This window comes from Protopterus annectens, chromosome 17.part0 (genome assembly GCF_019279795.1).
Source record: "Protopterus annectens isolate FY-2018-M chromosome 17.part0, PAN1.0, whole genome shotgun sequence".
NCBI lineage: Eukaryota > Metazoa > Chordata > Ceratodontiformes > Protopteridae > Protopterus > Protopterus annectens.
In genome coordinates, this window is record NC_056751.1 from 593714669 (window position 1) to 593735911 (window position 21243).

At 41.7% G+C, this 21243-nt stretch overlaps 1 protein-coding gene across 1 annotated transcript in view; it reads left to right on the plus strand.

Moving 5' to 3' along the window:
* Nucleotides 1-6965: 6965 nt before the first annotated feature.
* UBE2M (ubiquitin conjugating enzyme E2 M) overlaps nucleotides 6966-21243 on the plus strand; it is an 861662-nt gene continuing 847384 nt past the window's right edge. The window contains exon 1 of the mRNA XM_044059596.1: nucleotides 6966-7496. Within this exon, the coding sequence (XP_043915531.1) occupies nucleotides 7388-7496 (109 nt within the window). The 5' untranslated portion in view covers nucleotides 6966-7387. The remainder of the gene's footprint in view (nucleotides 7497-21243) is intronic.

Below are 21243 nucleotides of genomic sequence, written 5' to 3' on the forward strand. Positions count from 1 at the left end.
CCTGACTAGCCTGGTCTGCAAAGCTATGGAGTGTATCATCATGAAACTCATAAACAAAGACATTGGGAACCTCCAAACACTGGATCCTACCCAATTTGGCTTTGTTAAGGGCAGATCTTGCCTCTTGAACCTGGTTGACTTCTTTGAAACAGTCACCAAGGCCATAGATGAAGGGAAGGTAGTCCACACAGCCTACCTGGACCTCGCAAAAGCCTTCGACACAATACCCCACTCGGGCATCATAAATAAGCTCACCAACTTAAATATCAACCCCTATGTCACAAGATGGGTTGCAAATTGGCTCAGGGATAGAACCCACATGATCAGAATTGCAGGTGCCATGTCAGACTCTAAACCAGTTACAAGTGGCATCCCACAAGGCTCAGTTCTGCGACCTCTCTTGTTCGGTATATATTTTTCTGAGGTACAGGCTAACATGGGAGGACTATGGCTGACCAAGTTCGCAGATGACTGCAAACTGGATGCCATAATCGACTCACCGACTGACACAAGCATCCACCAAAAGGGTCTCACAGAGATGGATAACTGGTGCCAGAGCCATGGCCTAAAGCTAAATGCCAAAAAGTGCATAGTTATCCCCTTTGGGAAAAACAAAGTGCCCACAAATTACCACATAGGTGGTAATCCATTAAGTACGGAAGAAGTAATTAGGGATTTGGGAACCCAAGTAGATAGCAATCTCTCCTTTGACAATCACGTTGCCAAAGTGGTTAGAAAGACCTTTTATATAGCCCACCTTATCACAAAAGGGTTCACATCTAGATCAAGAGAGGTCATTGTGCCCCTCTACTCATCACTCATCAGGCCCATAATTGAATACAATGCCCCATTTGGGATGTACCTTACCCGACACCTGCAGCAACTGGAAAGACCCCAAAAGTACCTCACCAAGAGGATCAAGGGACTCAAACAGATGCCCTATGCAGTTAGGCTAAAGAAACTCCAGCTCTACTCAGTTGCTTATCGCCTACTCAGAGGCGATCTGTGCCTGACGTATAAAGCCATGTCCAACCCAGAATTAATGGACATGCTCCACCTCAGGAAATCCAAATCCCTTAGAGCTACATGCTCCAGGGACTTAAACCTCAGCACAAAAATAAATAGGACATGCTGGAGGGACAGATTCATATCCCAGAGGCTCCCCTCACTCTGGAACAAAATCCCAATCCATGTTAGGCGGAGTCCCTCAATGACCCTCTTCAAAAGAAATCTTGACGAGTGGATGGGAGATCGTAGGTTTACCCCTGGGATCTCTTCTGTGTCCCTACTAGACAGAGGCACAGTAAACTAACCTCAAAAGGGCTATCTTTTGTGACCTACTATACAGAGGCACAGTCACCTAATCTAAAAGGATGGCGAAAGCCAAACACACTCTGGCTAGGCTTATAAATGCCCTAGGGCAGATAGCCTAGTATCAACCTACGAACCTATGAACCTATGATTTTAGCCATTGTTTTTGCTGGTTTTATGCTTTAATTTTCCATTATTGCATGAACATCTTGTTGCTTTTGTACTAATATTCTCTGATTTGGCATGATCGTATGCTGTTATGTTACAAATTTCACATTGCTGTTTTTTTTTTGTACACTTTTTTTACTTGTTTCTTTTTGTGGAGGTTTTCTCCTCGGGTCTCCTCTGAAAATGGGCCACTAGCCCAGCAGGACTATCCCGGTTAACAAAAGACAAACAAATTAATTAATTAATTAATTAAATAATAAATAATGCGCAAACACGGATAATACATATTAAATATGATATACGTGTATGTGTATAAATATGTGTACACATACACAAGTATATACACATATGTCTGTATATGCGTATTACACGTAAACCCTACAACTCTCTTTTTTGCGCGGTTTTGCGCACTGAGCAGCGTCGGGCAGCGCCGCCTAAACAGGTTTAAACTATTCTAGGCTCCACAAAGTCTGCTCTTCACTTTTTCCCTTAGAACTGTTCAAACTCTCAAAGTAATCACTCTATTCTCTTTCTAAAGCCCTGCACTTGCTCAGCTCTTATAAGGAAACACTAACTAACTAAAGCACTACACCCTCCTTGACTTCTCATAAGTAATAGGCTCCTGATTGGTCCTTCCTGATCAAGTGAAAAATCAGTTCCCTTCCCTAATCTGATCAGTAAAAAAACAGTTCCCTATACTAATCTGATATATCCAAGGGTCAGTTTCAGGGTTACTCTCCAGTCCAGCTGGTGAATCTGGGAATTTTGAGGCAATGTTACAATTGCCTTATGTACACAGACAACCCTCTCCTCCTTCCAACAAACTATAATACATCTGAGAGATGCAGTTACACAGCCAAACTGGAGGCAGAGCTCTCTCAACCCAAGACTGGCACAGTCAGTCAGGAGGAAAAGGTAACCACCCACACCACAAATCCAGTCTCACACAGACCTATTGCATCTGCATACCCAACACATAAACACACAAAAACATACTCGGAGGCTCTAAATAAAAATCTGCCTAAACAGCAAAGACCTCCTAAGCAGATATCCAAGCAACAGCCACCCCTCAACAATACCCACGAATCATATATCTCACAAAATCAGTGTGCCTCACAGTCACAGCGCTTAAGGCCAAACAACACACCAAATACACTTGTTATAGGGAACTCTATTGTCCAGCACACTGACGTCCCGCTCACCAGACTGAACAAGAAGAAGGTCACTGTAAGCTGCCTGGCGGGAGCCAGGATCCACCACATAACGCAAGCACTCAGGTCACTCCAAAGCAAGTACAAGTATGACTCCGTCATTGTCCATGCTGGTGTGAATGACCTGAGACGTACCTTCCTGGACTACATAAAAAGAGACATAGAGGAGCTCTCTGATCATGTAGCCCAGGCTAGTATGACCCTGACCTTGAGTAGCATCATGCCCTCACCAAGAATGATGCCACAGTATAAAGACAAAATGATCAGTTTCAACAATTGGCTAAAGTATTGGTGTCATTCAAAGGGGATCCAATGTCTGTCGGCCTGGGATGACATGCTCGACAAGCCACGTTGCTTTGCTAGGGATGGCTTGCACCTGTCACCCTTAGGCTTTCGTATACTGGCCAAGGCTCTTGCCTCCCCCATAGTACCTTTTTTAGGCAAGGCTCAAAGGACAAACCCACCTCCATAGACAACCCAAGGATAAAAAAACTAAAGGTAATGCTACTCAATGCCAGAAGTCTAAACCTCAAGATGCACGCATGCGAAGCTCTCCTCAGTATGGAGAAAACTGATGTCTGTGCAGTAACAGAAACCTGGTTCAAGGCTCCTGAGAGCACCCCAGCAGTACCAGGTTATAACTCATACCATGTGTTTCGACCCCAAAACTCGGACCGAAGCACAAAAGGAGGGGGGGTATCTATATTCATCAAAGATACCTACACCTCCAGGTTAGTGGCACTGCACGAAGCATCGGAAACCATCCATGTGCAACTAACAGCGGGCAAAACTGCCTTTCAGTTTGTAGCCTGCTACAGAACACCCTGCCTATTACAGGAACCCTACTTGGCATTCCTGAGAACACTGGAGAATATGAAGGTCTCTCCAAACACTATGTTATTGGGTGACTTCAACTACCCAAACATTGACTGGGAAAACTACTCAAGCCCAAACGCCCTCGCCCAACGGTTCCCTGAATGTATAAACTCTAATGTGATGGAACAACTGGTCACCACTCCCACAAGAGGGAACAACATATTGGACCTGAAATAGTGAAACCACGACAACTGCTTCGAGAAACCAGCAACCACACCAAGCCTTGGAAGTATATCTTTTAATATACACCGACTAAGCGCTTTCACCAAATGATTGGCTTCTTCAGAGTCCCTGAAGAAGCCAATCATTTGGTGAAAGCGCTTAGTCGGTGTATATTAAAAGATATACTTCCAAGGCTTGGTGTGGTTTTCAAGCAGTTGTCGTGGTTTCACTATTTCTTGTTCTTTACCCTGGTTTGGGAGTTGTGGCTGTTTAACATATTGGACCTGGTCATCACCAACATGGGGACTCTATGTACCACACCAGAGGTAAAGCCCTCATTGGTAAGATCAGACCATAAGCAAATTTCCCTGGACATCCATATCCCGTCCCCACCCCCAGCCAAGGAAATCATGGTAAAGAATTTCTCAAAAGCCAACTTTGCAGTTCTCAAGACTGAGGTGGAATTCTTCAAAGCCCCCGGGCCAGAGGATAATACAGCCCAATCCACAGAATCCTTTACAAATGCATTCTATGAGCACCTGCAGGACTGCATGGATTGTGCTATCCCAAATAAAACCAAGACTCACTCCTCCAAAAATAGGAGACCTGTCTGGTGGACCCCAGCCATAAATAAGCTATACAACAGAAGGAGGAAGCTACTACATGACAGAGCAAAATCCCAAAAAGGGAAGGCATCTCTGATCAGTATTAGCAAGAAACTTCGATCCCTCATAAAATCATCAAAGGCCAGTTTCAAAAGAAAAATTGCCCTAGACACTAAAGATAATCACAAGGCCTTCTTTAGTTATGTCAGGAATATGGGTGGAAACTCCCAGATATGCTCTGAATTGTTGCATAACGGTACAAAATATACCAAACCTACAGACATAGCCAACATCCTGGCAGACAGATTCAGTGCAAACTCCCCCCCTTCCCCCCCAAAGGAGCAAATGCCTATCCCAACTGAATGTAACCTCCCTGGCATCACAGATGCACAGGTGAAAGCTGCCCTCTCCAAAGCAAAAAACACAACATCTATGGGACCGGACGGTGTCCCAGGCTGTGTCTTACGTGAGCTCCAAAAAGAACTGAACCCTCACATTAAGTCACTGTTCAAACTTAGCCTTACTACAGGATATGTACCCAAAGAATGGAGTACAGCTACAGTGGTCCCACTCCACAAAGGTGGTGCCACAATGGACCCCAGAAACTATCGCCCCATAAGCCTGACTAGTCTGGTCTGTAAAGCTATGGAGCGTATTATCATGGAACTCATAAACAAAGACATTGGGAGCCTCCAGACACTGGACCCTACCCAATTCAGCTTTGTTAAGGGCAGATCTTGCCTCTTAAACCTAGTTGATTTCTTTGAAACAATTACCAAAGCCATAGATGAGGGCAAGATAGTCCACACAGCCTACCTGGACCTCGCAAAAGCCTTCGGCACAATACCCCACTCGGGCATCATAAATAAGCTTACCAGCTTAAATATCAACCCCCTATATCACAAGATGGGTTGCAAACTGGCTCAGGGATAGAACCCACATGGTCAGAATCGCAGGTGCCATGTCCGAATCCAAACCAGTTACAAGTGGCATCCCACAGGGCTCAGTTCTGGGACCTCTCTTGTTCGGTATATACTTCTCTGAGGTTCAGGCTAACATGGGGGGATTATGGCTGACAAAGTTCACAGATGACTGCAAACTGGGGGCCATAATCGAATCTCCAGCCGACACAAGCATCCTACAAAAGGGTCTCACAGAGACGGATGCTTGGTGCCAGAGCCACGGCCTCAAGCTAAATGCTAAAAAGTGCATAGTCATCCCCTTTGGGAAAAACAAGGTGCCCACAAATTACCACATAGGTGGTAATCCATTAATCTGGAAGAAGTAATTAGAGATTTGGGGACCAATGTAGATAGTAATCTCTCCTTTGATAATCACGTTGCCAAAGTGGTTAGAAAGACCTTCTATATAGCCCACCTTATCACGAAAGGGTTCACATCTAGATCAAGAGAGGTCATTGTGCCCCTCTACTCGTCACTCATCAGGCCCATAATTGAATACAATGCCCCTTTTGGGATGTACCTTACCTGACACCTGCATCAACTGGAGAGACCCCAAAAGTACCTCACCAAGAGGATCATGGGCTACAAACAGATGTCCTATGCAGCTCGACTAAAGAAATTGCAGCTCTACTCAGTTGCTTACCGCCTACTCAGAGGTGATCTATGCCTGACGTACAAAGCCATGTCAAACCCAGTATTAATGGACATGCTCCACCTCAAAAAATCCAAGTCCCTTAGAGCTACACGCTCCAGGGACTTAAACCTCAGCACAAAAATAAATAGGACATGCTGGAGGGACAGATTCATTTCCCAGAGGCTCCCCTCACTCTGGAATAGAATCCCAATTCATGTTAGACATAGCCCCTCGCTGACCCTCTTCAAGCAAAATCTGGACGCGTGGATGGGAAATCGCAAATTCACCCCTGGGATCTCTTCTGTGTCCCTGCTAGACAGAGGCACAGTAAACTAATCTTAAAAGGTACCTTCTGTGACCTACTTTACAGAGGCACCGTAGGCTAATCTAATTGGGAGGCGGAAGCCAAATACACTCTGGCTAGGCTTATAAATGCCCTAGGGCAGATAGCCTAGTATCTACCTATGAACCTATTTACTGTGGCAGGGCTTGACACCCAGCAGTGTGAACTCTGGCTCTAAGTAATGGTCACTAATGTGACACCCCGACCCCATATTAAAAATGGGAAATAAGTAATTAATATACATATATAGACAGAGAGAGTGTGTGTGTGTGTGGGGGGTTATACAGAAGACCGAGCGCCCCTGGTAAACGGACACACACGCACAGGGTTGGGGCAAAGGCAAGACATAGGATGGGTCTATGACTATGTGTCCCACTTATAAGTTATTCCAAATGCCCTCTTCTATACAAATCATAATGTGGACCAATAGTGTTAACTGCCAACGCCAATTCCGAAATGCCATTTTTCAGTTTAATACATAAAACAGAAGGCAAACGAGTACAGACTAAGCAGACTTTTACTCTATAAGCATACATAGTCAAATATTTTTCCTCCGCTCTCCGATAGTTAAATACCTACCAGGTTCAGCCCCTTTCCACAAGTGTTACATAGCTCTGCCCCTTATTTTACATATAAGGAACCGCCTGGAAGAAAGCCACGCCTATTTCTAATATAACGTCAGAACCCAATGAAAAGTCCCATGATGAGTGCCCATCCTAAAGCTTCTGCGAGTTTGTAGCGAAATTACGTATTGCGAAGTCCATAATGCACTGCGGTGTGGTTATTCACCATTACTCAGCGGCTATGTTTCTTTAAGAAAAGGTGCTGTGGTCTTATTGCTTACTGAGTGGTGTATGTAAAGCGAGACCACTGCAGAGAATCAAATCTCATGCCCCCAGATTCCTCCTTTTTTGGCTTGTGTTTTCTGCCATTCTTGGGCGCTCCTTGTCGCCGAGGTAACCTGCTCCCTCCCTGCGGCGGCGCGCGTTCCTGTATCCCGGCAGCTTGTGCCTGGGACCCCTAGGTTCGCGCTCTCTTTCTGACTTTCTTCCTCCTTTTCTGTGAGTGGTAGTAAGCGGGAGCCTTGGTGAACATTTACTGGAAAAGCACTGACCATGATCAAGTTGTTTTCATTGAAACAGCAAAAGAAGGAGGAGGAGTCGGCCGGGGGCACTAAAACCAACAGTAAGAAGGCCTCGGCAGCTCAGCTGCGCATCCAGAAAGGTAGGGCCTGCTTTCTGGACACAGTCATTGTCCCAAGATGATTGAGGAAGTAATGTAAAGTATTAAGTGTTTGTGCATTTTGTAGAAGGATGAGGGGAAAGAGGCAGCCTTGTCCTGTAGTAATGATTTGATCAATGTCTGAAAATAAGATACCATTGTCAGTATTCACTAAACTGTGTATGATGTACTCTGTATATATGGGCTCCATATATATATATATATATATATATATATATATATATATATATATATTAGTAACTTACTGGAGTTTAGGTTAGTTTGCTTTGTGTTGGTCCACCGGGATTTAGAACAGCAGCTTAACTCATGTGGGTCATAGTCTAGGGTGTGGAATAAGAGCTGAATGCATGTTATTGCTGTGCTGTAATGATGGGTGTAGACCAGGAGTTTGAATCAGGCTATTCTGTTATTGCAGCTGTGAAAAATGCTTTGTAGGAGTTTTAGATCACACTGCTTGTTATGCGGAGGAGGGCATGACAGGAGTTTTTGATGGCCTGTCACTTTATGGTATGTTGTTGGTAGTTGTGCTTGTCTTTATCTGCATAAGACATTTTGTTTTTAAAGTGGTGAGGGATACAGAACAGAATTTTAAGATGGGTTGTCACTTCGTGGTTTGTTACGACTCTTGGGCCATCTTTGCCACTTTAAAACAGGCTGTTGTGTCTCATTGATGAGTGCCGGATGTAATTTATCAAATGGTGCATTGGTGGAACTTGTCCTTGTCTTTAGAAGCTAAGCTATGTAGGAATGAACATGATAGTTTTGCTCTGGTGGTTTCCAGGGCTTTTTGGATGTAATCATATTTTTGATGAATGTTTGTGATACAGTCCCTTTTGGGGAAAGCTGCAACTTTTGCAAGTCATGTTTATGTACAATTCCCAAGGATTAGCTGATAGCCTTCTTTAGATGGACTGTATGCGGAATTGAGTGTAGATTATTATGCTTTTTGTATTTGTAGCATAGATATTTAGCTTGAAATTTGGGGCCATATTTTAGTTGCCAGACCAAACAGGGACACAATTGAAGGCATTGTGGGGAAAAGTATGCCACCAAAAATTTGTTGGAATGGTTGAAGTTTGGCGCTCTATTATATAGGTGAGTTCAGGATGTTGTGCTTTCTCAAAAGTAAGTACAATGCACTGGGGCCATGGAGTTGAGTGTAAATGCAAGGCGCAAAGCATTACCCCCCCCCCCAAAAAAAAAATCGCTGAACTGGTATTTTGTCTAAGTCAGGACACAAACTGTTGGGCCTTTTGTTAGTAGCAGTTGCTGTGTTGTGCGTACCTCGGTACAACATATTTTGTGATAATTTAATGTGAAGTAATGCCCAGCATTCGGCTTTGTCTCCCAAGTGTCTTACAGGGTTTGACTTGTTTATTAGGTGATGTCCTGTCTGCCAAATAGTGAGCCTGTCCGCACCCCCTCTTTTTTTCTTAGATGTAGATTTAAATTGTGAGACTTGGATGTATTTCTGTGTTTCTGCATTTTCTCTGCTGCTGGCTCTCTTGAAAGATGTTTTGTAGTTGTGTACAAACTTGGCTGAAGGAAAGCTGCACTGTCCTCTTTTTTGCTTTACTTTGATGTCACATCATCATGGAGTCAGAGAACACTAAGTTTTGCCTAAAATAACTACACTTAGTTTTACAGATGTATAAACTAGTTTTCAGATGTAAACTTTTATAGATTGTCTAGCTTGCTTAGTTGATGAAGATAATTTCAAGATGGAATACCTTTTTAAAGAAAAACGTTGCATCCCTGAAACCACAGTTTAAAGAAATGCCTGTATGTCTGAACTAATGCTTGTTTATATATGTGTGCATATTCATTCAAGAATATTTTGTTTACTATGTGTAGACCCTCAGAAATATTCCATTGCTTGACATTTTGGGTTGTGGCCTTCTTTAAAAACAATGAGGCAAGTGAAACTATTTTAGAGCTACACATTTGAGCATCCTATACATAACACGAGCAGAAAACTACAGTTCAGTGTGGAAAGGGATGATGAAACACAGAGAAGCAGGATTCTGGATGCAGGCTTTTAAAGAGAATGTCAGAAGTCATGCAGAACATTATATCCATAAAGTAGCAGAAAGTATTCTCAGAACTAAACCAACACTGGAATGGAAAAGGGAGATTCTGCTGATGGGGATGACTGCACTTAGGGACACAGGTGATGGGTAAGAGGGGACTGGAATTTATAGGGAAAACTGGCAAAGGAACCAAGGTATTGGGAGCAAGTAACTAGAGAGGGAAAGATGATAGAATGGGAAGATGCCAAGAATTTATTTGGACTGCAGGTTAGAGATTGCCTTCCCTATCAACAGTATAGGCAAAGAGAAGTAGGGGGGGGGGTGGTCCCAAACGAAAGACCAGCAATGGTAGAGTCTTTAATAGAATCTAGAATAAACGCTGCCATTAAAAAGGAATAATTACTAGAACATATAAAATATTGCATGATAACTATAAGAATCAGTCCGAGAAGATTAGAAAGAATTGGTAAGAGATTAGATAAGCAATTTGCAAAGAAACAATGGGAGGATATATGTATGTTTCCCAAATATGCAACAGAATCTAGAAGATTTAGGATTTTTGCCTGGAAAGGTTTACATATCTACTTTTATACCCCAAGTACATTCCAGAGAATTTTTCTCAGGTAGACTGTAAATGTTGGCGGTGTGAAGGGGAAGAAAGTGGTAACTGGGAACATATTTTCTGGAAGTGCATGAGTTGGCAGACTTATTCCTTGTGGGGTGCACTGACAGAGATGCTGGGTGGGCAGATTGGTTTGACGAGGTAGATTTTTCTGAGCTATGATACAGAATTGGAATTGCCTAAACATGGTAAAACCTTGGTGTGACTGGTGGCTGCCAAAACAGCAATTGCTAGAAAATGGAAATTAAAATCTAAACCAACTACACTGGAAGTAGTGAATATAGTAATGAAGATAAAACAGCTGAAATCGAGATCTTTAGAAAAGGGTAGGAACAAACTACATATGAAAAATGAGACTTGTGGGAACAATAATGTACCAGGGAAGAATGAGGCCTAAAACACAGCAGGATGTAAATGGGCTGTGTATTGTTTGAGTGAGAAAGATTGGGAGTTTACACGTAATGCATAATGTTTGCATTTGGGAGTGTCTGTATGATTTGTGATGTAAAATGCTTGTGACTAGGGTTGGTAGTGTTTGTTTTCATTTTATATAAATGTATGATTGCCTATATAGTAAGTGATGCTTCATAGGATGGTACTAGGCTATCTGCCCTGGGGCCTATACAAACCTAGCCAACAATTCCCTGGCTATTTCTTCCCACAGTATTTACTTCCCTGGACCCTTGTCTAGCAGGGCGACTGACATGATCCCCGGGGTGAATTTCCTTTCTCCTATTCAATCGTCAAAGTTCCTTTTGAAGAGGGCCAAGGAGGCTCTCTGCTTGACATGTATGAGCAGTCTATTCCAGAGTCTGGGGAGTCTCTGGGTCAGGAACCTATCGCTCCATCATGTTTTGTTTATTGTGATGACAAGGTTTAGATCCCTGGAGCGTGTGGCTCTGAGGGATTGGGATTTCATAAGTGTAGCATGTCAGCAGCTCTGGGTTTGACATGGCCTTTTTATGTTAAGCAGAGATCGCTTCTGAGTAGACGATATGCAACAGAGTATAGCTGGAGTTTAAAAGAAAAAAAAAAAGTTTTGTCTTTTGACTTTTTCCCCAGTTAGGGGTCGCCACAGTGGAACTCCGATTCGCTAATGATTGGCAGTGGATTTTTATGGTGATGAGGTGCCAGCCCGATGCCTAACCTTCAAAGAAGGCACACCCATTCACCTACCCGCATGTCCCGCGGGGAGGACGTGCAGACTCCACACAGAAGGCGCTCCAGCCGAGAATCGAACCGGAGAACCTCTTGCTGTGAGGCGACAATGCTAACCGCTGCACCACAGTGGCCTCCAAATAAACATCTACTGCACGGCTCGAACTCTGCACCCTGTACACCACAGTCGCAGTAAACCATTAAGCCATCATTATAGTTTAATGTTTCTTGTTTTGAAAAAGCAGAAATTGAATAATTTATGTAATACTGCTTAGGTTGTATAATATATAGCAATATGTGAAGTATGGTGTTTGTTAATGTAGTTTGATTACTTTTATATAAATGTAAATTTGCCCGTGTCAGAAGTTATGATAAAGGTGTTTGGGGAAAAGTGAAACACGTGTGTGCATGTATTTGTACACTTACACAGTGCCAGTTTGCCAGGTGGCATACTTGGTTTTACTGCCAGGAATATCAGAAGGCTGTTTTGTTTTTACACAAGATAATTCACTGTTAAAAGCTATATGGCGGCCGTAGTGGTGCAGCAGTTAGCGTTGCCGCCTCAAAACAAGAGGTTCTCTGGTTCGATCCTTGGCTGGGGGTGCCTTCTGTGCAGAGTCTGCATGTCCTCCCTGTGGTCGGGTGGGCTTCCGGGTGCTCCCGTTTCCTCCCACATCCCAAAGACATGCTGTAGCTGGATTGGACACTCTAAATTGGCCCTAGGCTTGAGTGCGTGCGTGTGCCTGTGAAAGGTTGGGCTCGGGGTTGGCAACTCAACACCGTAAGACTCCACTGCCAATCATGAGAGGACAGGTGATCCGCTGTGGCGACCCCTAACTGAGAAAAGCCGAAAGAAGACCGATTAATTGTCCATTACTGGCACTGTAGTTCAGCATGGGGGATGCTGCACTCCTGAGTTGCCATCTTTTGTATGAGAGATTCTGATGTTCTACCGCTGTTGATTGTAGCTTGCGTAGATGTAAGAGTCCATAGTACATAAAGAAAAGACCCTGTTACCCTTGCAAACTCTGACTTCATATGGTCAAGGCCATATGCTTGAGTTTCTAAAAACTGAAACGGGGGGGGTCTGTTTTTGCAGGGGGAAGCCTTCCTGCACCCTCTCACTCTCTGCAAATTATATATACATATATAAACACCAACTCGTAGATCTACACTACAGTGGAGAAGAGTACATTTCTCCTTCCCCACTGTACTGCAGTATGCATACAAATGTTTAGGATTTTCAGAATCTGTAGGTTAAGAAAACAGTCTGTCTTTGGGAAAGCTGGGGTCTGGAATCTATGGGTCTTTTCCTTTTTCTTGTAGTTTTACAGAAATTTGTTCAATGACTTTATAGTTAAGGATCATGTTAAGCAACTTGGCCTGCTAGCAAGCAGTGTGTATGTTGTCTGACCTGATGCAGATGTTTTGAGAGGGAGTTGAGGCTCAGTATTGATGACTGTGTGTTGTGGGTGGACCTGGGTATAGTTTGGCGAATGAATGCAGCTCTAATTTTGCTCTTCCAGGATGTTAAGTATAGTACCATGTGCAGTGAGTTCAGGGTGTTGCAAGGTTTACATTCATACCTGAGGAAGGCCTTATGGGTTGTCTTATGTTGGTGACTCTCTTGTGCTTGTAGGCAGCCTTGGTTTTCTCAAAGTTTTTACTAATATGCTCAGGTTTTGGTTTGAGCGCTAGGAGGAGAAAAGATTTACATCAGGGTAGGAACTTGTGTTATGTAATTTCTCATTCTCCACTAAGTGGGATGTTGGACATATTTATAGTTTAACTTGGTGACTGAATGGGGTAGTTTATGTAGTGCTCTAGTAGGATATAAAATTTAATTGGGGGGGGGGGCTGGATGTTGGCGTGATTGGACATTTTGTTTTTCAGAATATCTAGAAGTAGGTTTGTTTTACTGAAATCCTTGGATGTAGGTTTCTAGTATTGAGCAAAGCTACTGTGACACTCTGCAGGTTGAAATTTGTCAGATGGGAGTGTATTAGTAATTTCATTTTCCGTCAAAGGTACTGTGGGGTATCTTTTGTACTGTGAGAGCCTACATAGGATGGGTGTAACTCATCCCTCATGAAACTGGAAAGTCTACCATAGTTTTCCAGGCTGTTAGACTGGTTCCTGCTAAAATTAACACCATGTAGGTAGTCATTGAAGCCAGTAGTGGATTTGTATTTGGACACCATTCTGTGCAAGGACAGTATAGCAAACCTAAGAGATTTTGTCCCTTTTAAGGACATTTCACTGCTCTCATTGTCTGACTAGAAAGAGAAGTCAGCAAGCAAAGGACAGTAGTATTGCTGAAATTGAATTCATCCTCTAGTCTTGGTGAGTACCTTCACAAGGTGGACCCCGTTTTTCACAAAATCTCACTAAGACTATACTGGTATATATCGACTGTATTCTATATAGTATACATCAAGGACAGAAGTAGGTCAAAAAATAAGATAAGAGCTGGGTGCACGAGACCCAGGATAAAAAAAAAAAAGCCCAATCCTGGTAGGTGCACTGGTGCCAGGTCTGGAAAAAATGACTAGAATCTTCAAAATATGGAAATGCTCCTGCAGTGGGGCTAGGCCAGGCCCAGGGGTGGGATGGCCCTTCCCCCATTGTAGAAGAAGGCAGTCCACAAAAACTGATGAGCCAAAGAGCCATAAAGATAGAGTGGACTATGACGAGAAGAAATTGTGTATTGCTACTATTTTGCAGAAAGCCCAGAATTTCTAGATAAAAGATTGAGAGAAATAGAGGAAATAAAAAAAGTACTGCTACAAGAAAGCCTCAAATAAAAAATGTTGTTAATTAACACAGCAGATTTGTGAAAAAACATTATATAGACCAAGAAACTTTGATCTGTTTGGAAAAAAAGTGCAAAAATATAAACAAAACCTAGAGATTTATGAAAAGTATAAAAAAAGAAATATGGACATGGGGAAAGAGAGATATGGTGCGATATTTATGGAAAGTCGAAAGCCAAATTAATACAAAAAAGGCAGCTATTCGAAGAGAAATGTATGCAAAGTCATCCAGATGAGGAAAATTTTACAATAAAGAAAATATCAGAGAGAGATTGTAGAAAAGATTAATAAAGGGGAATTTAAAGAATAGAAGCTTTAGTTATGGAATGCCTGTTAGATTGATGTAGAAGGTCTAACACAGGTTACATCACAGCATGATGGAACAAGTCCTTGAATTAAGGAGAATCAGGAAGATCAGGAAACCTCAGAAATATGGACCTGGGAAAGAAAGATTTAATATGGTGTGATATTTATGCAAAGGAGAAAGCAAAACTTCTCAATACAGAAGGAGCAGCACCAACGATACTTGAGAAATACAGGTAAAGGAATATGCACATGGAAAACTTTACAGTGCCAAAAAATAAGACAAAAGAGGAAAAGTAGAAAAGATTAGTAATGGAGAAATTAAAGAAATAGAACTTGAGGTTGTGGAGTACCTGCAAAGTTAAGGATTCAAGTGTAGAAAATCTAACTCTGAAAGCACCACAGCAGGAAAGAGCAATAGACATCCAAATTAAGGAGAAACCAGTGGAACAGAAAGCAACCGGTCAGTTGCCATATGAAGGTATTTTAGAGCCTTCCACAGAAAATCAGTATAAATGTTCACTCGAAGCTGGACAGCAAGGGAAGGAACATGAAATTGTGGCAACTCTGGAGCAGTCAATGTTGACTAGTGATAGGCCAGGGAGTCCCCATATGACAGAGCAACGGATGACCCAGGATGAAATTGAAGTGTGTGCCATGGGAAGATGCGACAACTTTCTACCGAATGCCTACAGAAAATATAGAGCAAAAAATATGCCCTTGGTTTAGACAAAAATGAGGCAAGAAGAAAGTCAGAAGTTTGATAAAACAAATGAACACCGTAATTAGGACTGTCCATAGAGATCCATGAGATGTAACAGAAGTAAACAGGATACTTTACTGTGCTGCTAAATTAATAGATTAAAATTGTACGACAAGAACACAAGGTAGTAAAGGAAGGGGAGGAATCGCATACCATTATTGAAGTATCGAATAGAACTATAAAGCAGTTAAGACTAAAGTTCCCCTGTTAGAGGAGTATAGAAGAGTGAACAGAGACATGATGAAAGTAATTCACAGTATTATAACGGTTTATTGATGACCCCAGAAAGTTTTATAGAGAATTGGGAAATGAGGTAAAAGGGATTGAAAGACCACCCAAAAAAAAATAGATGTATTTTGGAGAGGTATTTATGAAGATTCTGTGGAACTTTACAAAGATGCTAAATGGGTAGCAGTAAAAGAATGTGTAAAGTTAAAAGGTACAGGATATGAAATGGGATGAAGTAACAGCCATATAAATTGAAACAAAGTTAAGAAAAGCCTCTAATTGAAAATGTCAGGCCCAGTTGCAGTACTTAACTTCTGGTTAAAAGTATTAATATCTTTGCACTAAGATTTAGCCATGAGTAAGAACTGTGCACCCTGAACAGACACCAACTTGGCTAACAGGAAAAACGATGGCTCTACTTAAGAGTGACCCTGTAAGTTGCCTTAAAAATTGTAGACCAGCAACTTGCCTTCCAACTACGTGAAAAGTATATACTGGAATTGATTCTGACAGAGTTTAGTCATTTAGAAGGAAAATCGACCATGGCAATAGAAGGGTAATAAAAGGCATATGGAACAAAGGATCATCTGTTGCTAAAGTCATAATGGAGAACTGTAAAAAGTGGAAGAGTCTAAGTATGGCTTGGATTGACTACAAAAAAAAATATAAACATTTTAGTAGTAGCCCACATTTTTTGGATTCGCAGTGGTGCAGCGGTAGCGTTGTTGCCTCACAGTAAGAGGTTCTCCCGTTCGATTCTCGGCTGGAGTGCAGGGAGTGCCTTCTGTGTAGAGTGTTGCATGTCCTCCCCGCAGTTGGGTGGGCGTTCGAAAGGCATGTGTAAATGGGCGTGCCTTGGTTGGACGTCGAGCTGGCACCTTGACGTTAGTGAAAATCTACTGCCAATCATTAGCGGACAGTTCCGCTGTGGTGACCCCTAACTGGGAAAAGCCGAAAGACGAACAAGTAGTAGCCCACATTTATGGATAAGTGCTTAAAATGCATAAGATGCATCGTACACTGATCAGCTACATTACAGTGACCATGAAACAGTGGCAGAACACTTTGCAGTTAAGCCATGACAAAGGACAAATTGATTCCAGGGATAAAAATCCAAAGTGGGATATTTCAGGGTGGCTCCCTGTCACCTCTGTTCTATCTTGCCAGTAACCCATTAAGCTGTCTGCTTAACAGATTAAGCCATGGCTATAATTTGGCTTCTAGAAAACTTAAGTGTTAAGTCTTCTCATCTTGTCTTTTGTCAATTTTTAAAATTGTATAGCTTATCAGATGAACTGAAAGCATAACTGTAAGTAGTCAAAACTTTTCAGATACAAGAATGCCATTTGGTTTTGAGAAGTGTGCAAAAGCAACCTTTAAAGCAGGAAAACTGCAGCACCAAGAAAATATTAGTTTAGTTTGCGACAAGAATGTGGTATAAAAGAACTTGAGCGAGTGTGTAAATATTTGTGAATTGAAGGATGAACAATAAAAACACGAACAAATGTGAATAAAACTTGGTAAGAATGTTTTAGAAGTCCTTAAATTAATCCTGAAAACAGCGTTTATATCTAGAAACAACATTTTAAGCTATAAACCAATTTGCTCTTCCTGCCTTGCAGTTTTGGAGTGATTGGCCCCAAAATGTGTTGGATAGATTAGGTAGGAAAACCAGAAGGATCCTTCATGCTCACCAAATGATTTTTGTAAAAGTCTGTGCATACCAAGATTACATATTCTCCATTCCGAAGGAGGTATGGGCCTCCTTGAAATTGATTGCATGTATAGATCTGCAATTGTGGGACTGCGCATACATCTGCTGACCTTGCAGGACTCAAATGTAGTGAAGTTTTGAAACATGAGGAGGATTCAATCTAAGATGACTTCCCTGCTTAATGTAGCAGAAGCATATTGACATCAAGCAGGAGTGGAAGTAAAACCAGAAGTAGATTAAAAAAAAAAAAAATCAGGCAGCAACTCAATGTTCCAAAAACAAAACAAAAAAAATAAAGAATATAAGGCGAAGAATCAGATGAGAAGGCAAGAAATGTAGAAAATGCATAAATATAGCTGTAAGCATAAACTTCTGGAAGAACCTCATGTTAATCAGGATCGAACGCAGGAGAGGTAAATTCAAATCAAAATATGGAAGGTTAATATTGTCTGCCCAAGACAGTAGGCTACGCACATGTTGGTCTACAAAGTCCATTGAACATGTGAGAGACGCACACTTATTTTATTTATTTTATATTTGTTGACCGGGTTTGTTTGACTGGGCTACAAATGCCCATTTTCAGTGGAGGGCCAGGAAGAAAAGCTCCAACAGAAAATAGAAATTTACATATTGAATACATACAGAAATACATTCATCAGTTGCCACAGGTTACTGAATTACAGTGCCACACATTACATTCATCAGTAGTCCTCTTCTTTCGGCTTTTCCCTGTGAGGGGTCGCCACAGCGGATCACCTGTCCGCTCATGGTTGGCAGTGGAGTTTTATGGTGTCGAGTTGCCAGCCCGATGCCCAGCCTTCCACAGAAGGCACATGCATGCACTCACCTAGGGCCAATTTAGTGTCCAATTCACTTACACCACACATTATTGCATTAGTGTCATACATTTAAGCTGTGGCAGGTGAAATGCATAGAAATTCATCAGATGGATACATTCATAATTATATATACATAATAGTGCAATAGTTACTTAGCTAAAATATTTTACTAGTTATATTTGTACAGTGATGTACCAAGAGGAGAAGATAAAGTAGTAAGTTTGTTTTATGGAAGGGAAGGAAGAGAGGAGACAAGTAAAAGGTTATAGGGGAGTGTTTACGGGAGAATTACATTGGCAAGTCCATTTTTCATGAAGTTTTTTTTTTTTTTTTTTTTTTTTTGCGGTTTTGAATTGATTGGGATGTTCAAGGTATCTTGTATCTAGTGGTAGGGTATTCCAGGCCTTAGAAGGGTTAAAGCTATAGACTAGGTGACCCATTTTGGTCCGTGGTTTATAGATTTTTAGTAGGCCTTGTTCAGAACTGCGGAGTAGTCTAGTGGGTAGGTAATTGAGAGATTAGAGATGATAGTTGGACAGAGAGGGTTTGTAGAGAATGGAATGAATAATCTGATTATACCAAAGCAGGTTAGGTAATTCTAGCCAATTTAGTTCTTTTAGTGAGAGACAGTGATGGGACTTGTAAGAATTTTGGGCAGCAAATCTGGCAGTCCTGTTCCAAGTTGTTTGTTTCTAACTTGTTTAGTAGTCCAGTGTTGAGGCTGGCAAGAATTTGGGAGCTATAATCTAAAGTGGGTAAGAGGTAGGCACGTGAAAGGGTTAATTTTGCTGTTTTGGTAAGATATTTTTTGTTTCTGTAGCGGAGACCTAGCTTGTTGCGTGTTTTTCGGATACAGTTATTGACGTGTAAATCCAAAGGTTAGTCTATCATCAATAGTAACGCCCAAGAGTTTTGTACTGGTGTCCACCTGTATTTGAGTATTATTTTGTGACCGTATGGAGAAGGAAGACTTTTTATGTGGTTAAGGTTTTTAGGGATAAAGAGTAGTAATTTGTCTTTCTTTGGATTAAGATAAGTTAGTTTTCAGATTGCCAGTTTTCTACAGAGTTAAGTGGACGGTCTGATTTTAGTTGAGTTGGTGATTCAACAGTAGTGATGTGTAGAATCTCATCTGCGTATTGTATCAGTGAGGATCCAGGACAGGAAGAGTAAAGCAGCTTGGTAAAGATGTTAAAAAGAAGTGGCCCAAGGATGGAGCCTTGCGGAACACCTGCTTTTAACAGGAAGAAGAGGGGAGAAAGCGGAGAGCCATTTGACTGAGTCTATCGGAGAAACAGCTGTTACACTTCTCTCCATCCACCATATCTTGGTTTAAGTGTGCTAGTTTAAGGAGAAGTTTGAGACTGTATCAAAGGCTTTAGAGAAGTCCAGTGAAGAGCTTTAGAGAAGTCCAGTGAAGAGAGGAAATAAGTTTGTTACTGTCTCTAGCTAGTGATTAAGAGTTTAGGAAAGACATGAGAGCTGTGGGTAGTGCTGTGCATGGGACAAAAGCCATGTTTGGGAGGAGAGTAGATTTTTTTGCAGAAGGTAGTGCAAGACTTGGTGTATAAATTTGTCCAGAGTTTTGGAGAGTGGTGAGAGAGTATGGCTGTGAGTCTAAAATTATACCTGTGGTGTTTCCTCCTTTATGTATTGGAAGGGTGTAAAATTGCTTGGAGGTGGAAGGGACTGTGGATTCCATAGTAGAGCGGTTTATTAGAATAGAACCTGGGAAAGCAAAAACATCACCAGCAGCCTGAAGGAATGTGGAGGGAATGTCTGGATGTGGAGCAAGGTTTTAATTTAGGTAGTAGAGTTTTAATATAGTTAGTGGAGACAGGTTTGAGGGAGAAGGTAGTGGTAGGGTTTACTACTGAGAGTTTGAGCTCTAAAACAGAACTGGAAACAGTGAGGCACCTTATTGCTGGTTGTGACCGTACTTAATGGCAGAAGGACTGTATACTGAAAGGCATAATGTGGCAAGACAGTTGCACTGTGGATTGTGTAAACATTAGGGTATTGAAGTAGCTGAAAAAACACTGGAAACATGAGTCACAAAGCATTGTAGAAAATGAAGTCTACATCACATGGGATTACAAAAGACAGATGTGAGAGAACCCGATATAGTGGTCTTGAAAAGAAAAGTAGCATTGATTGTTGAAATTGCTACACCCAGTGACTACAGCGTCTTGCATACAGAGAGAGTGAGTCATAAAATATCAGGATTTGCAGGCAGAAACGAGAACATTGTGGAAGAGATACCCAGACCATTCCAGTAGTAGTAGCAGCAATGGGTCTTATAAAAATGAACCTACAACCGTGTTTAGATATGTTAATAATACATAAAACTTCATGTGAATTGCAGGAGGGGTCCTTACTGGGCACAGTACGGATACTGCAAAGAGCACTTATGGCTGACATCAGAGATTGAAACAATACTAATTTCATGAACTTTAATCGTACTTTGACTTGGGGAATGGGATCCATTTCCATCATGGTAATAGAAACCAGAAAGACTTGGAGAAATAATAGTATGACAGAGGACAGAATGACAGTTGTCTGTTTGCAAGGATGACTAAAGTGGAACATTCTGAATAAGTAAAAACAAGGTCATAATTTTATATTTTGGATGCTTTCAGGGTCTGGAGAGCTCTGGTAATGTCCCTAATACTCCTGCCTGAGAGCCTGATGTTCACTGTCCTTTGCAACTCTGGTGATTGTAGGAGTTTGCATGCGTGACAGTGGAATTGATGATAATTTTAGAACATTTCTGGAATTAGCTGTTTTAGCTGTGGAATTTGTCTGTTAAGGTGTAAAAGTACATGTTAATGTCAGTTTGTGATTGTTAGGCTATGTATGTGCAAGATGCTCTGTCCTGTGTCTTGTGTTATGTTTGTTAGCTGACAAGTTTTGAAAGCTCCGACTTCAATTTGTGTATACAAATGCATCTCTTGGTAATAGTGCCTTGCCAATATACAAGGCAGTTGCCACAGTGCCTCGATGCCTAGGGAGCTTGGGATGGCCATAGGAACAGAATAAAGTCTGGCTTCAAAGTTGGCAGCTGGACATGTAGGGAGAGGTACTGGCTGAAGGCGTACATAGTAGTGGTAATGGAAGGTCTGTCTTCACTTTGCCTAATCTAAATTGAGGTGTGTATATAGGTTGACTGTTTTATAGTGGTAAGCCTAAGTTAGTGAGTGTGCAAAATTTGGATAGCAAGGGGTGAATGTGGAGAAGACTGAACATGAATTGAAAAATG